The sequence below is a fragment of the Trachurus trachurus genome, assembly GCF_905171665.1.
Source record: "Trachurus trachurus genome assembly, chromosome: 7".
In the NCBI taxonomy this organism is placed as follows: domain Eukaryota; kingdom Metazoa; phylum Chordata; class Actinopteri; order Carangiformes; family Carangidae; genus Trachurus; species Trachurus trachurus.
In genome coordinates this window covers 30,814,288-30,832,336 of record NC_139901.1, presented here as the reverse complement: position 1 = coordinate 30,832,336, position 18,049 = coordinate 30,814,288, and the positions used below count along the sequence as shown (strand labels likewise).

Here is an 18,049-nt window from a genome sequence, read left to right as displayed (position 1 = left end):
TGTATGTGTGTGAGTGTGTATGTATTTGTGTATCTTTGTGTGTATATTTGTGGGGGTGGGAGGTTTGGGTTTTCATGGTGTTTTTTTTTTTGTTCATGTTTTGTTCTGTTTTTGTTTTGTTTTTTATTCTCTGTGAGGCACTTTGTGCTACTGCAACGTATGAAAAGTCACAGGTCAAGCAAAAGGTTCAATTGCTGAACACCCTACCATCTTTATTTTCTGTTTCTAGTGTTTTTTCACAGGGGAACAAAAATTGATGAATACATCAAGATGTAAATTGATTTATTCAAATGACAGAGAATCAAATTACAGAGAATCAGAAAAAAACATCACTTTAAGCTTCGAAGAAACACCATAACATTATTGGCAATTAATGTCATATAGATCGAGGTGAAAAACATCTATAGAGGGAGTGTTTCCCTCCTTACATAGTGAAAATCAGATGACCACTGAAGGTGGTATGGTGGTTTTGATTGTCATATGTCTTGTTTTGCTTCCACAAACGCACAACCACAATGTCTCCAGCCTCCAGCAGCAGTGAAGCACCTTGAGACGAGCTCGCAAAATGTTGTGACTGATTCTCATATGCAGCAAAAATGTGGTTTGTGTTCTTGACCAACACAGCAGCTGTTCTAAATCCATGCGCGCCGATGTGCCACTCAAAGTGATAAGCTCCTCTCACAGGTGCAGTGAAGACACCTGTGGGAACATTTTGCCAAGTTTGATGATCACAGTGACTTTAAAACAAAGCAGAAACGGAAACACTTATTGTTAAAGGGATAGTTCAACATTTTGGCAAATTGCCATAATCCCTATAGTCATAGCAGTAGGTTCGTTACCTTTAATTGTCGGTGCAAGCTATTTTTTAGAATGGCCGAGCCGAACCGCGAGCTGCTTAGGGCTACGCTACGGAGGCTAATGGCATTTCTTGGTTTCCCTCATCAAATTTGTTGCAGTTTTCCAGCAAGCAGTCTCTGCATTTCCCTCTAAAACAACTCTGTCTCATAACGTTCTGTTATTATCTCATAGCGTGGTGAATGTGCGGGTCACAACTTGTCCACCAGAGTGTTTTGGAGTTGTTGGATTGTGTATTTGATGAGGGAAATCAAGAAATCCCATTAGCCTCCGTAGCGTAGCTCTGAGCAGCTTGCGGCTCTGCTCCACCGTTCTAAAAATAGCTTGCACCGACAAATTAAGGTAACGAACCTACTCCTAAAACTATACGGATTATGGCAATGGGCCAATTTGCCAAAATGTTGAACTATCTCTTAAATATTTCAGAGTTCAGTACCTGTGTTGGGATTGTAGGCACCTCCGATGTTTGTGAAGACATTTTTGAAGATCAGAGTGGTGTGTTCGTCGAAGACTCCAATAGTCGCTTCACCATCAGCCAGCAGAGAGGCTGAGAAAGCCACCTGTCGGACTGATGGAGAGGACTCACTTTTATTTCTTGTGTGTGTACAGACAACAAGTTCTAAATAAAAGGTCACAAAAAAACTATACCTTTCAGATTTGTCTTCAGTATGTTGATGTCGATCTGTTGCTTTTCCAGTTTTGCTGCGTACACAAAAAGAGCACAGACAGTTTTGAGAGAGAGAGCGTTTCTTCTGCACCAGTGAGTTTGTAAAAATCTAAATCACTATACTCATCAGCCTCCAAGATGATGCAGGATTTGCTTTGTTTTTTAACAACACTGTCATGGGGAAGACGGCACAACCTCCATCATATCCTACTTTATTTAGATGCACCTGTATCTGACTGTTACTGTACCTTGGTTCTCCTGTTGTAGGTACGACACCTTCTCCTTCAGTTGGGCCAGTGAGGCGGTCATCTCTCTCAGCACAGCGTTGATGTCCTGTGGCACGTACTCTTCGCTTATCTGATTCTGCAAGTCAGCCTGACCTGTGGTGGAGACGGAGCAGAGCAGCAGCAGCAGGAACACAGATGCAGCGACCTTCATCTTTCACACTGGAAATGTTCGCAGTCAATAACTTTGTCTGCAACCAAACCCCTGTGTGGTCTTTATATAGGGGAAATCTGGGAAATCTGGGAAATCACTTTCACTGAAAGAATGCCCCAAAAAACAAGAAACACAAGATGACACCTCATAATACAATAAGGGAAGCAACGCCTAGACTTCAAGTATGAGGAACAGAGTGTTCTTCTGTCTATCTATTTTAAAGAACTTTGATTTCCACATGCCCAAAAAACAGGAAACACAAGATGACACCCCATAATACAATAAGAGAAGCAACGCCTAGACTTCAAGTATGAGGAACAGAGTGTTCTTCTGTCTATCTATTTTAAAGAACTTTAAATGTTCCTCTCTAAGTCCTCTTCATTGTGTTAATGCAAATCTACAGAAGCGTATTGCATTCACTTGAATAATAATTTAAAAATCCTGTTTTTCTGAGTAATTTATTTTTTGGTTTGTTTTTTCTGACTAATTATAGTAATTTTTTTTCTGACTTAGCTATTGAGATTTCAAAATCCCGTGAGAAGCTCCCACCTGCAAGTAACGTAAGGACTGATTTCAAAATAAAGCTGCCACATCAGACTGCTCTGATATTTTCTAAGTAACAAAGGAGCTTCCTTTTACATTGCTTAGCATACATCCATGGATATGCTCCACAAAAAATACAGTTATGTGGGTTTGGCAGTTAGTTTGGCCGATCCATATCTTCTTGGGAGTCCCATTTTAAAATAACATCTATTATGAAGACTGTTTCTATAACTAGCCTAAAGCACACTAGGATTATAGAGCATATCAATATCAATACAGTCCTTTTTTGATCTTTGATTTGATTGTTTTTGTTTAAATCTCATCCAACACTGGGCCACGGCAGACTCTGTCATATCAAGGTTATAAGTCAAGTCAAGTCAAGTCATTTTTATTTCTAGAGCACATTTTAGAACAACAGATGTTGACCAAAGTGCTTTACATACAAGATTAGTTCAAGCAAAGACAGGACAGACACAAAGAAGCATTAAAACAACAAGTGAGTGGGAATAATGGTAGGCCTATGGGAGGTTCTCATGAGACTGAATTAAAAGCCAGAGAGAAGATATAAGTTTTTAGCTGAGTTTTTAAGATGTCTATGGAGGGTGAAGATCTGATTGTTTGTGGGAGACTATTCCATAGTTTGGGACCAATAGCTGAAAAGGCTCTGTCACCTCTTGTTTTTAGTTTTGTAGGTGGGATAAACAGCAGTGACTTGTCAGTGGATCTGAGCAGACGAGAAGTGGAATAGGGGGTGAGGAGTTCTGTGATGTAATCAGGTGCTAATCCATGCAATGCTTTAAAAACAAATAAAAGTATCTTAAACTGAATTCTACATTTAACTGGTAACCAGTGAAGAGTAGCCAGTACAGGTGAGATATGGTCGATCTTTCTGGTACCAGTAATAAGTCTTGCTGCTGCATTTTGAATTAGCTGTAAACGAGATAGGGCTGATTGGGTGATTCCGGAGTAGAGAGAATTACAGTAGTCTAGTCGGGAGGAAATGAAAGCGTGAACCAAGGTTTCTACATCTTTGGGTAACAGGAATGATTTGAGTTTTGCAATGGATCTAAGATGGAAAAAGCTTGTGCTGACTACTGAATTGATCTGTTTGTCGAATTTGAATCCAGAGTCGAAGATGACACCAAGGTTTTTTGCATGCTGTTTTAGATGTGAGGATAGAGGACCAAGAGCACTGATGATGGAGGAGGGAGTGTCTGTGGGGCCAAAAACTAGGAGCTCGGTTTTATTTTGGTTGAGCTGAAGGAAACTTCGGGCCATCCAGGATTTGATATCCTTAATACATTGTAGTAATACACTGATACTACCCAGGTTAGATATTTTTAACGGGAGGTATAACTGTGAGTCATCAGCATAACAGTGGTATGAGATATTGTACTTTCTTAAGATGGAGCCCAGAGGAAGTATGTATAAGGAGAAGAGGATAGGTCCTAAGATGGAGCCTTGTGGAACCCCCCAAGGAATGGATACAGAGGAAGAGTCCATACACCTCACAAATGTGTATGGAGTGGTCCAAGAGGCAGCTGCACACACATCCTCCACTGAGATGGCTTGTAACAATGCCCAGTAAGTAACCACACTCCTATAGAGTGCAGTCAGCCAAGGTGATAGATCGCCTGGGGCCCATAACAAACAAACAGCTGATCAGAGCACCGGTTCCCTCTACATAGATGGAGAGAGCATGAACTGGACACAGGCTATGTAACCTCTCATCCTCCTCTGATATTTAAGGGGGGGTGGGGGGAGGGGGACTTTAACGACAGGTTAATGACAGTGGACTTGAACCCAGCTGTAACAACCTTAGGTTTGAACAGGGTCAGGACGCAGTCGCTCTCCTATTATCACGGGAAAATGTAAGGCAAGACTGATGTACAGACAAAGCTGCCAAACTTCCCACCAGTTTCGCTGAAACTACTGCCACTAACAGGGCTGTTTTTTAGCAATAACATTTGTAGCCCCCCTACTAGAGGCTCCAATGTGGATCTTCATCCAGAACCGTAGCTAAATCCCAATGAAGGGTTAGAGATGGGTTAGTACAACTAACAGACACCTTGCATAAACCATGAGGCTGGCTGTCGGAGGCTTGCCATCTATCCTCACATGGCAAGCTGAGATGGCAGCCAGGTGAGAAGAGAATGGAAGACCCTTTTGTTGTAGACTGTGAAGGAAGCACAGGATAGTCCTGACGAAATGGATCATCACCCCGCTCCGCTCACCAGTGCCCAAATACTTTCCACTCGTATCCACTCGTCCTGGTGGAAGGAGCTCTGATATTTTGGATTACCTCTACAACCTCTAGAGGTAACCCTTCCCCTTGCAGACTGCTCCCCAACCATATGCATTACCCTTTTTTAAGGTCCGTTCCAGCCAAGGTGACAGCGTGCTGTCGATGGCTGAGCCGTGCCGGTAAGCACGGCGCTGTGTTTACAGGAGCGACCCGTGATGACAGCTGTTTGAGAGACACAGTTTGATAAAAACAAAAAAGAGTCCTGTTCTCAATTGATGCTCCGTTTTTGGGACTGGGCAGGGGGTCGTAGTTTCTACATGTACTAAATCATGAATGTGTGCTTGTGTGTGAACATGTCCCAGCTCCACACGGAGTTTCAGGCTCATTCTTTTCAATGCCCTGGCGCTCATATCTGTGAGTGGCAGATGGGCATGGTGATGCACAGGGAATGACACTTAAAGGTGAATGACGGCACTGTCTTTGCAGGAGCGACCCGTGACGACAGCTGTGTGAGAGACACAGTTTGATAAAAACGTTCTGGCCTCAATTGATGCTCCGTTTTTGGGACTGGGCAGTAGGGATCGTTTGCGTGTCTGCTTAACGATTCCGCTTTTCTTTTGTTTTTTTGCAAATAGGGGGGGGGGGGGGGGGGGGCACAGCGGAACGGACTGAACAAGATTATAATTCAATCATCATTAGCCTATAGTTAAATGAGGGTACTTTGTGTTTATATCCACATGTCACTGTTTGTTCTCACAAAATAAAGTTAGTGACGTGTCTGCATGGAGCGGAGCTGCTGACAGATGTGCAACTGACAGTGACAGTTTCCTCATCACTAAACCTGTGAGCCACCATCCGGTCCTCGCTCCCTCACGTCCTGAGGACAGGACAACGTCTCCTGAACATAGAATACATGTCTATTCTTTGTCTCTCTTCATTTCTCACCACCTCTTTCAGGTTTTGCTCGTAGCCACGTGAAATCTGGTGCGCCCTGTGTCTTTTCTCTCGCGCTCTCTCTCTCGCTCGCTCACTCCACACAAAAATTAACGTTATATGAAAACAATAACTAGTGAGAAGAATACAGATGTGTGAAAACCATGAAATGGAAACATTGTGAGCACAGCTGGCCCACAGCCACAGTGGTCTATAGTGTTAACCTCTCCAGGCAGGTCGGTCCTGTCTATTTTTTTAATGTTAGAGCAATTAATGCAAACAAATCCATTTCTGTTTTATTCCCTCACCCAATGAGAATCGATAAGAGAATCGATAGGAATCGAAACGATAAGCAATATCGATAATGGAATCGGAATCGCTAAATTCTTATCAATTCCCATCCAGGGCAAGGGGGTTATAGTAACTACAGGTACTAAAGCGTGAATGTGTGCTTGCAGCTTGTGTGTGAACATGTCCCAGCTCCACACAGAGTTTCAGGCTCATTCTTTTCAATGTCCTGGCGCTCATATCTGTGAGTGGCAGATGGGCATGGTGACGCACAGGGAATGACACTAATACCTACTATAGGAACTATGGTGAATGAGAATGATTGGTGCTATGCAGCATTCATGTCGATCATGTCCAATTTCCCTTTCTGTGTTATCAAAGGTGAGTGTGACGGATCTAGAATATCTAAAGGCGTAACTGTACACAAATCCTAAACTTCATCTCCTGTGCAAAATGGTGAGTAGGGTGTAAATCTTGTCCATTCAGTGACTCCTACCTTTGCCTCCCTCTCCAGCTCTGCAGCACAGCACCACCCTGAGGACATTTTGTTCAATGCAGTCTAATACACAGTTTCCTCTCTCTGTTTCTTTCAGCGAGGGTCAAAGAAAAGTGCCATATAAATAAAGCTGAGTTGATTTGACTGATTTGTGTAAATGTACAGTTTACATGCTACAGACATTATGATAGATATAAAGTGGGATCACTGTGTTTCCTGTCTGACATTAGCTGAGTTAGAACTTTTGTCTTTGTCTCTTTAAGTGTCTAATTGCCCATTACAATGGAACCCTGCTCTAATTACCCCCCACCTTGTTTAGCCATACCCACACCCACACCGTGTAAGAGCTATCCACTCAATTTACTGTAACAGCCAGAAACACGTCAGTCATTCATCAGACAGAGCAAGAGAGAAAGTACATGTTTCTTTCAGCCTTTTCTTTGTAAGTATCCCTTTTTAGAATTACTTGTTTATATGTATACTACTGCTATACTTCTCAAATGTTTTCACTCACTCGCTAAGCTAGACATAGGTTAGGGGGGTTAGAGCAACAGGTACTGTCCAGTAATGTTTTGACAACTGTGTGTTATATCTATTAAGACCATTGTGTAATTACTGTATCATTAGGCATAGAGTGGCATGGTTTCACAATACACAAATCAATTGATCAGACCTGATGGATTATAAGCATAGTAACTATATCTGTTCAATTGCAGGTGGATAATTTCTCTGGAAATGTTTTCTAAGATAACTTCTTGTTTGTGTCTTCCATTTTGCACCTGCATTTAATACATATGTGGTTGCAGTGAATATGTGTGTGTGTGGGTGGCATTTGCCAAATGTACTGTTACATTTTACTTGCTTTTATCCTTTTAATTAGAACAATGTGTTCTAAAGTTGTATGTGTGTATTGTAATATAATAAGCTTCTTTTACATTTTCCAGTTGCTCTTTGGTCACGGATTGAATCTTAACCGATTACCCCGACAAAGGTAAAGGAAAACATTATGCATTTAGAAAAGGCGACACAAAATAATAATACAATAAACCTAAGAAAACATTTTTGAGTGTGCGTTCAGTTTTCATTATTCTAAGTACAGTTGCATTTTCTTGTCAGTACTCTCATGCTACTGTCAAACTGGAGGGAGATAAATAAAAAAAACAAACTATCTAGGGTAGTGACCATCCTGCTATACAACATATTTGTCACCAATTACCTCATTATCACATGAATTATATGCCTAAACTTCTGGTATGAGGGACATGTTAAATGGCTGTCTAATTGGTGCAACTTTTTGAGGTTATTTGTTGGTTTAGAGTCACATGGGTCACAAAAACAGATACTGAGTACTGTATATGTGGGTACTATAATGACACTGTACATTAGATGCAATGGGATCACACATCGGATGTATTATGTGAAGATTCATGTGTAAATCATGTTTATATTTCAAATCACAATTATTTTGTTTTTTGTTTCCTTTTATCCATATAGCAACAACATGTGCAAACTAATTTTGCCTGCAGGTAAGGCACACTTATCGAGTAAATGGTTTCTTGAATAATTATTTCACCCAAATCATGAAGGGATTTTTACACTTACACTGATATTTGAAGATTTAATGGCGATTGCTCAACGAGAGAAAGTCTAATCAATGGAACCTAACAGGTGTGTGTTACAGTTGCCTTGATCTGATGTTCTTATAGACATTTACACAGCCACCGTCCCTTAAACATCCTGGCATGCTAACACATTTTCATAACTGTGACTCAAGTCAAAAGCGTTTTAATTTACAGCACCTATAGAGGCCTAACATAAACAAAGACAATGAGAAGGAAGCAGCAGTTGAGAAGGCTCCAGGTGTGTAGAATATGTAAGGGATAATGCCTGACGAAGTGTCCATAATCAGAAATTAATGGACGACGCGTAGGCGTGAACCAACAGCAAAGAATTTAAAAAACATGGTTTAGATGCTTTGTTTTTAACCTCATGCTTACCAATTCTGTCACTCTCACTCTGAAGGTCTCTGCTTGATCATCATCAGCTTGGGTAAGTTTATAACACATTCATTTATCCAAATCAACTGCCTTGGAAAACAGGGGATCTGATTCAACTTCAGTCACTGAAAACTGATTAAATCCTTTTAAAATATATTTTTTAGCCTCTTCCTCCAGGCTGGTGTGTTACTACAACAGCTTGGCTGAATACAGAGCGGAGGATGGGAAGTTCATGATTTCGAACATTGATCCGAACCAGTGTACCCATCTGATCTTCGCCTTTTCTGATATAAGCAGTTTAAATGAATTGATCCCCAGAAGTGTAACGGACTTACAGCGTTATCAGTCCTTCAATGAACTCAAAACCAGGCAAGATATGTAGACTTGAATTTTTTTTTTTTTTTTTTTTTTTACATAATATGGAAATTATGTTCAGTTTTGTTTTTGTTCTTTACTTTTAACTTTGGTGCTCCCACAGAAATCCACTGCTCAAAACCCTGTTGGCAGTTGGTGGCATGACCTTTAACACTCAAAAGTAAGTTTTGCGTGGACCACTGCATCATTGTGAACAAACAACACATAAATGTGTATTTTTTTTAAACATGATGCTTTTGTCCCTTTATGCTGTATTTCTGTTCAATGCACAACATGTGGATTCAAAAATGACAGCACAAGTTTAGGTTATGTAAATTTAGAAAAAAGAAGAAGAAATCCAAAGGAATAAGACTGAAAATTGTAATTCTTTATCCATTAAAAAGAAAATAGAAAGGCTCGCACACCGCAGGGCTCCTGAATGCAGTCCATTTAATGTCAGGAACATTCCTGACATTAAATGGACTGCATTCAGGAGCCCTGCGGTGTGCGAGCCTTTCTATTTTCTTTTTAATGCTTGTATGTTTTTGGCTCAGCACCTGCCCAAGCTTTTGGTACGGATGTGCGTGTGACCTTCTCTTTTTTAATTCTTTATCCATGAAATCAGAACCATAATTTAACACATTCTTATTGTTTACTTTCCAGTGAATGTTGAGAACACTGTTTTGTATCTTTGCCAGATTCAGTTCAGTAGTGTCAACAGAAGTGAACAGAAAAATATTCATCCAGTCAGCTACCAGACTACTGAGAACATATGATTTTGATGGGCTCAACCTGGACTGGAGGTTTCCTGTAGGAGCAGGAAGCCAATCAGACAACAAGCAGAAATTCACTCTGTTGTGTCAGGTGAGATGATTTCCTCTGCTACTGTCAGTATATATATTTATGTAACATTTCAAACTTAAGTGAAAGTGAACCATACATAGATAGTCAGTGTGTGGGTTTTAAGATTTTGACCTTAATTGAGTCTGGATCATGATTTCTTCTTGTGTAGGAGCTCAAACAGGCCTTTGTGGATGAGGCAGCTACAAGTAACCAAGACAGATTAATCCTCACTGCTAGTGTCTCTGCTGAGAAAGCAGTGATTGATGCCAGTTATGAAGTTGCACAGGTTGCCAGGTAAACTAGAACTTTATTCTTTACATTTTACCTGTGATTAGCTGTTGGGGTGCTTTGGTTAACATAATCTTCTCTCCATCTTATCAGAAACCTGGATTTCATAAATGTGCTGACATTTGACTTCCATGGCCCCTGGGAGAATGCGACAGGACATCACAGCCCCTTACACCGGGGATTTAAAGATACTGGACACAATACTGTAAATACGAGGATTCATAAACTTTCTGCCAACGCTATCTATTTCCCGATGTATTATCAAAAATGTAATCCATATTGTTTTTTTTCTCTCACATTTAAGGAGGATGGCATGCGGTACTGGAGGGAACAAGGAGCACCTGCACATTTGTTGAATTTGGGACTGGCAACATATGGGCGAGCGTTTACCCTGTCCTCTGTGTCTACTGATGTTGGAGCACCAGCCAACGGCCCTGGTGAAGAAGGCTGTTATACTGGTGAAGAAGGATTCTGGGCCTATTATGAGGTATATTACACTGAGCTCTCCATATCTAATTAATTCCAATAGAAAATGTAAACTTCCAGTGTATTTAGAGTGGCAAATTTCAGCTCTAAATGTATTTTGTCTTGGTTCCTTTCAGACTTGTCTCTATATTCAAGGGGCACAAGTCCATCTGCTTACTGATCAGAAAGTTCCATATGCTATCACTGAAAATCAATGGGTTGGATTTGATAATAAAGACAGCTTTGAAAAAAAGGTAATCATCTTTTAAATGTGTAATAACTTTTAAAATTAGTTTGAAAATGAACACACCCATTAATTATAAAGGTATTTTAACCCACATCCTCACAGGTCAGCTTCCTAAAAACAAACAACTTTGGAGGAGCGTTCGTTTGGTCTCTGGACCTGGATGATTTTAGTGGAAAATTCTGTAATGATAGCAACTATCCACTCATCACCCACCTGCATGATCTCCTTGTTCCAGGTGACAAAAATGAAATAAGTGTCTGATGTAGGCTATTCTATAGGACGAATGAGGGCAAATTTCCATTTAATTTGATGCCATCAGTGTTCATTTTAAGATCTTGATCTTAAAAAGGGTTTAATTGATATATTTGAATCTCTTTCAGAATTTCCAGACCGTAACGAAACCACAGCCTCCACCACTACAGCGACACTTCATATAACATCAGCAATACCAACTACAAAAACCATGGTGACTCCTGCTACTACAACTGCATCTTCCAAAACCACAACTCCCAATACAACAACCATAAGTCCAGTTACTACGACAGAGACTTCTGCGACTACGGCCATAATTCTGACCATGAAAACCACAAGACCAACTATGAAAACTACTGATTCTACAGCCACAATTCTAACCATGACAACCATGACTCCAGATACAATCACAACCACAGCTAACACTCTCAAAAGCACGACTCCCACTACCACAACAGAAACTGCCACTACTACAAGCGCAACAAAAGCTAAAACAACTACAACTCCTATTACCACAGCTACCACTTCCACAACCAAAGCTCCCACTACTTCAATTACAACTCTCACAACCACAACAGGCACCACCACAACTACAACTCCAGCTAGCACGACCACAATTCCTTCTTCAGCCACAACTCCCACCACCATGTCTCCCAGGACAACAACCACGACCACAGCCCCCACTATATCAACCACAAATTTCACAACCACAACCCCAACTGCGACTACCACAAACAAAACTCCAACTACCACAAATACGAGGTCTTCTACTACATCCACAATTCCCACCACCACAACCATAACTGCCACTACTACAACCACAGCTCCCGCTACTTCAACTACAACTCTCAGGACAACAACTGACACTGCAACAAGCCCAACGCCAGCTACCACAACTACAACTTCTGCTACTACAGCCTCAACTCTCACTACCATGACCACAGCTCCCACTACTTCAACCAAAACCCCAACTGCCACTACTACAGCCACAACTCCCACAACCACAACTGGTACATCCACTACTATAAGTACAACTCCAGCTACCACAACTGCAAGAACAACTCAAATGACCACAAATATAAGTCCTTCTACTACAGATACAAGTCCCACCACCACAACCATAATTTCCACTTCGATGACCACAACTTCCACTGGGTCAACCACCCAACCAACTCTCACAATGACAACTGACATGACTACTAGCACAACTACACCTACCACAACTACAACTCCTGCTATTATAGTAACAAGTCCCACCAGCACATCTCCCACTACCACAACCACAGTTCCCACTACTTCAACCACAACTATTGCAATTACAAACCCAACTGCCACTATTACAAGCATAACTCCAGCTACAACAAATACAACTCCTACTACAACCACAAGTCCCACCACCACAACATCTCCCACTACCACAACTGCCACTTCCACTGCTACAAGTACAACTCCTACTACAAACACAAGTCCCACCACCACGACATCTCCCACTACCACAACTGCCACATCCACTACCACAGCTCCCACTAGCTCAACCACAAAACTCACAACCACAACCCCAACAGCAACTACAAAAATCACAAATCCAACTACCACCAGTACACATCTTTCTACTATGGCCACAAGTCCCACCACCACAACCATAACTTCCACTTCCACAAGATCAACCACAACTCCACTAACCTTAACTACAACTCATGCTACTACAGCCACAACTCCCAACAGCACATCTCCTACTACCACAACCACAGCTCCCACAACTTCAACCAAAATTCTCGCAATCACAACCCCAACTGCCACTACTATAAGCACAACTCCAATGACCACAAGTACAACTCCCTCTACTACAGCCACATCCCCCACCACCACATCAACCACAAGATTCACAACCACAACCCAAACTGCCATGACTACAAGCACAACTCCAGCTACCACAAGTACAACTCCTTCTACTACAGATACAACTTCCACCATCACAACTTCTCCCACAACCACAATCACAACGTCCACTTCCACAGCTCCCAGCACTTCAACCACAAAACTCACAACCCCAACTGCTACTACTACAAACAAAACTCCAGCTACCACAACTACAACCCCTGCTACTACAGCCACATCCTCCACCACCACTACATCAACCACAAGATTCACAACCACAACCCAAACTGCCACGACTACAAGCGCAACTCCAGCTACCACAAGTACAACTCCTTCTACTACAGCCACAACGCTCACCACTACAACATCTCGCACTACAACAACCACAACTCCCACTTCCACAACCACAGGTGCCACTATATCAACCACAACTTTTGCAACCCCAACCGCCACTACAACAAGCACAACTCCAGCTACCACAAATACAAGTGCTTCTGCTACAGCCACAAGTCCCATCACCACAGCTCCCACTACCGCATCCAAAAAACTCACAACCACAGCCCCAATTGCCACTACTACAAGCACAACTCCAGCTACCACAAGTACACTTCCTTCTACTACAGCCACAAGTCCCATCACCGCATCTCCCACAACCACAACCCCAACTGCCACTTCCACTACAGCAGCGTCCAATAGGTCAACCACAACTCTCACAATGACAACTGACACTGCAACTACAACTCATGCTACTGCAGCCACAACTCCTACTACTTCAACCACAATTCTCACAATCACAACCCCACCTGCCACTACTACAACCACAGCTCCCACTACTTCAACCACAAAACTTACAACCACAAACCCAACGGCCACTTCTCCAAGCACAACTACAGCTACCACAACTACAACTCCTTCTACTATAACCCCCATCACCACAACAACTCCCACTACCACAACAGACACTTCTACAGCTCCCAGCACTTCAACCACAAAACTCACACCCACAACCCCAACTGCCACTACTACAAACAAAACTCTATCTACCACAACCACAAATCCCATAACCACAACTCCCACTACTACAACCACAGCTCCCACTACTTCAACCAAAAAACTCGCAACCACAAACCCAACTGCCACTTCTCCAAGCACAACTACAGCTACCACAACTCCTTCTACTATAGCCACAACCCCCATCACCACAACAACTCCCACTACCACAACAGGCACTTCCACAACTCCCAGCACTTCAACTACAAAACTCACAACCACAACCGCCACTATTACAAACAAAACTCAATCTACCACAACCACAAATCCCACAACTACAACCACAGCTCCCAGCACGTCAACCACAAAACTCACAACCACAACCCCAACTGCCACTACTACAAACAAAACTATATCTACCACAAATACAAATCCCACTACCACAACCAGAACTCCCACTACTACAACCACAGCTCCCACTACTTCAACCAAAAAACTCGCAACCACAAACCCAACTGCCACTTCTCCAAGCACAACTACAGCTACCACAACTACAACTCCTTCTACAATAGCCACATCCCCCATCACCACAACAACTCCCACTACCACAACAGGCACTTCCACAGCTCCCAGCACTTCAACCACAAAAGTCACGACCACAACCCCGACTGCCACTACTTCAAACAAAACTCTATCTACCACAAATCCCACAACTACAAACACAGCTCCCACTACTTCAACCACAAAACTCACAACCCCAACTGTCACTTCTACAAGCACAACTCCAACTACCACAAGTACAACTCCCACTATTACCACTTCCATTACCACAGCTCCCAGCACTTCAACCACAACCATGACCCCAACCACATCTACCATCACAACATATTCTCCCACTACCACAACCACAACTCCCACTACTACAACTACACCTCTCACTACTTCAACCACTAAACTCACAACCACAGCCCCAACTGCCACTTCTCCAAGCACAACTCCAGATACCACAACTACAACTCCTGCTACTATAGCCACAACTGCCATCCCCTCAACATCTTCCACTACCACAACCGTCACTTCCACTACCACAGCTCCCAGCACTTCAACCACAAAACTCACAACCACAACCGCCACAACTACAAACAAAACTCCAGCTACCACAGCCACAACTCCCACCACTACAACCACAGCTCCCACTACTTCAACCACAAAACTCACAACCACAACTGCTACTACCACAAGTACAACTCCTTCTACTAGAGCCACAACTCCCACCACCACAGCTCTGAGCACTCCAACCACCAAACTCACAACCATGACCCCAACCACATCTCCCAGCACTTCAGCCACAAAACTCACAACTACAACCCCAACTGCCACTACTACAAGCACATCTCCAGCTACCACAACAACTCCTGCTACATCTCCCACAGCTTCCATTACCTCAACCACAATTCTGGCAAACCCAACCGCCACTAGTACAAGCACAACTCAAACTACCACAACTACAAGTCCAACCACGAAAACAGCTCCCACCAACGCATCTCCCACAACCACAACTCCCATTACTTCAACTACAACTTCCACTGCAACAAGTATGACTCCAGCTACCACAACTACAGCTCCTGCTACTTCAATCATAACTCCCACTACTTCAACCACAAAATTCACAACCACTTCCCCAACTGCCACTACTACAAGCACACCTCCAGCTACCACAACAACAGTTCCTGCTACTGCACCCACAGCTCCCACTACCTCAACCACAACCACCACTACCACAGCTCCCAGCACTTCAACCACAAAACTCACAGCCACAACCCCAACTGCCACTACTACGAGCACAACTCCAGCTACCACAACTACAATTTCTTCTACTATAGCCACAACTACCATCACCACAACATCTCCCACTACCACAACCACAACTCCCACGGCAAAAACTCATATTACTTCAACTGCAACTCCCACTACTTCAACCACAAAACTCAAAACTACAAATCCAACTGCCATTATGACAAGCACATCTCCCACAGCTTCCACTACCTCAACCACAACTCTGGCAAACCCAACCCCAACCTCTCCTAGTACAAGCACAACTCAAACTACCACAACTACAAGTCCAACCACTACAACAGCTCCCACCAACGCATCTCCCACAACCACAACTCCCATTTCCACTACAACTCCCATTACTTCAACTACAACTCTCACAACGACAACTGTCACTGCAAGAAGTACGACTCCAGCTACCACAACTACAGCTCCTGCTACTTCAACCACAACTCCCACTACTTCAACCACAAAATTCACAACCATAACCCCAACTGCCACTACTACAAGCACAACTCCAGCTACCACAACAACAACTTCTACTACTACACCCACAGCTCCCACTACCTCAACCCCAACCGCTACTAGTAAAAGCACAACTCCCACAACTACAAGTCCAACCACCACAACATCTCCCACAACCACAACTCCCATTTCCACTACAACAATTCCCATTACTTCAACTACAACTCTCACAACTGTAACAAGTAGGACTCCAGCTACCACAACTACAGCTCCCCCTACTTCGACCACAACCACCACTTCCACAGCTCCCAGCACTTCAACCACAAAACTCACAGCCACAACCACAACTGCCACTACTACAAGCACAACTCCAGCTACCAAAACTACAATTTATTCTACTATAGCCACAACTACCATCACCACAACATCTCCCACTACCACAGCCCCCAGCATTTCAACCACAAAACTCATAACCACAAATCCAACTACTACTATGACAAGCACATCTCCAGCTACCACAACAACAACTCCTGCCACATCTCCCACCGCTTCCACTACCTCAACCACAACTCTGGCAAACCCAACCCCAAACGCTCCTAATACAAGTACAACTCAAACTACAAGTCCAACCACTACAACAGCTCCCACCAACGCATCTCCCACAACCACAACTCCCATTTCCACTACAACTGCCACTGCAAGAAGTACGACTCCAGCTACCACAACTACAGCTCCTGCTACTTTAACCACAACTCCCACTACTTCAACCACAAAATTCACAACCACAACCGCCACTACTACAAGCACAACTCCAGCTAACACAACAACAACTACTACTACACCCACAGCTCCAACTACCTCAACCACAACTCTGGCAACCCCAACCGCTACTAGTAGAAGCACAATTCAAACTACCACAACTGCAAGTCCAACGACCACTATGACTCCAACTACAAGAACCAGAAAACCCACTATCACAACCATAGCTCACAGTACCACATCTCCCACAACCACAACTCCCACTTCCACTACATCTCCCATTACTTCAACTCCAACTCCTGCTAAAACAACCAATGCTCCCACCACTACATCTCCCACTACCACAACTCCCATTTCCACTGAAACAGCTCCTATTAGTTCAACTATAAATCTCACAACCACAACTGCCACTACTACAAGCACAACTCCAGCTACTACAGACACAACTCGCACTACTACAACCACAGCTCCCACTACTTCAACAACAACTCTCACAACCCCAACCGCCACTACTACAAGCACAACTCCAGCTACCACAATTATAACGTCTGCTACTACAGCCACATCTTACACCACATCTTCTCCAACTACAAGAACCAGAAATCCCACTCTCACAACCATAGGTCCCAGTACCACATCTCCCACAACCACTACATCTCCCATCACTTCAACTACAACTCCCACAAAACTCACAACCACGATACCACCCATAACTCCAGCTACCACAACAACTCCTGCTACATCTCCCACAGCTTCCACTACCTCAACCACAACTCTGGCAACCCCAACTGCTATTAGTACAAGTACAACTCAAACTACCACAACTACAAGTCCAACCACTACAACAGCTCCCACCAACGAATCTCCCATAACCACAACTCCCATTTCCACTACAACTACAACTGCCACTGCAAGAAGTACGACTCCAGCTACCACAACTACAGCTCCTGCTACTTCAACCACAACTCCCACTACTTCAACCACAAAATTCACATCCACAACCGCCACTACTACAAGCACAACTCCAGCTACCATAACAACAACTCCTACTACTACACCCACAGCTCCCACTACCTCAACCACAACTCTGGCAACTCCAACTTCTACTAATACAAGCACAACTCAAACTACCACAACTTCAAGTCCAACGACCACTATGACTCCAACTACAAGAACCATAAATCCCACTATCACAACCATAGCTCCCAGTACC

General features: G+C 43.2%; 1 protein-coding gene across 1 annotated transcript; it reads right to left on the bottom strand.

The window, feature by feature from the left end:
* Positions 1–333: 333 nt before the first annotated feature.
* Positions 334–2,031, bottom strand: LOC310988539 (complement C1q tumor necrosis factor-related protein 6-like). The gene is made up of 4 exons (XM_083975181.1): positions 1,771–2,031; positions 1,504–1,557; positions 1,292–1,423; positions 334–699 (listed from the first exon to the last, which is right to left on the bottom strand). Exons 1-4 carry the CDS (start codon positions 1,958–1,960, stop codon positions 425–427), a joined length of 651 nt encoding a protein of 216 aa, XP_083831307.1. The 5' UTR covers positions 1,961–2,031; the 3' UTR covers positions 334–424.
* Between the last annotated feature and the right edge of the window lie 16,018 nt (positions 2,032–18,049).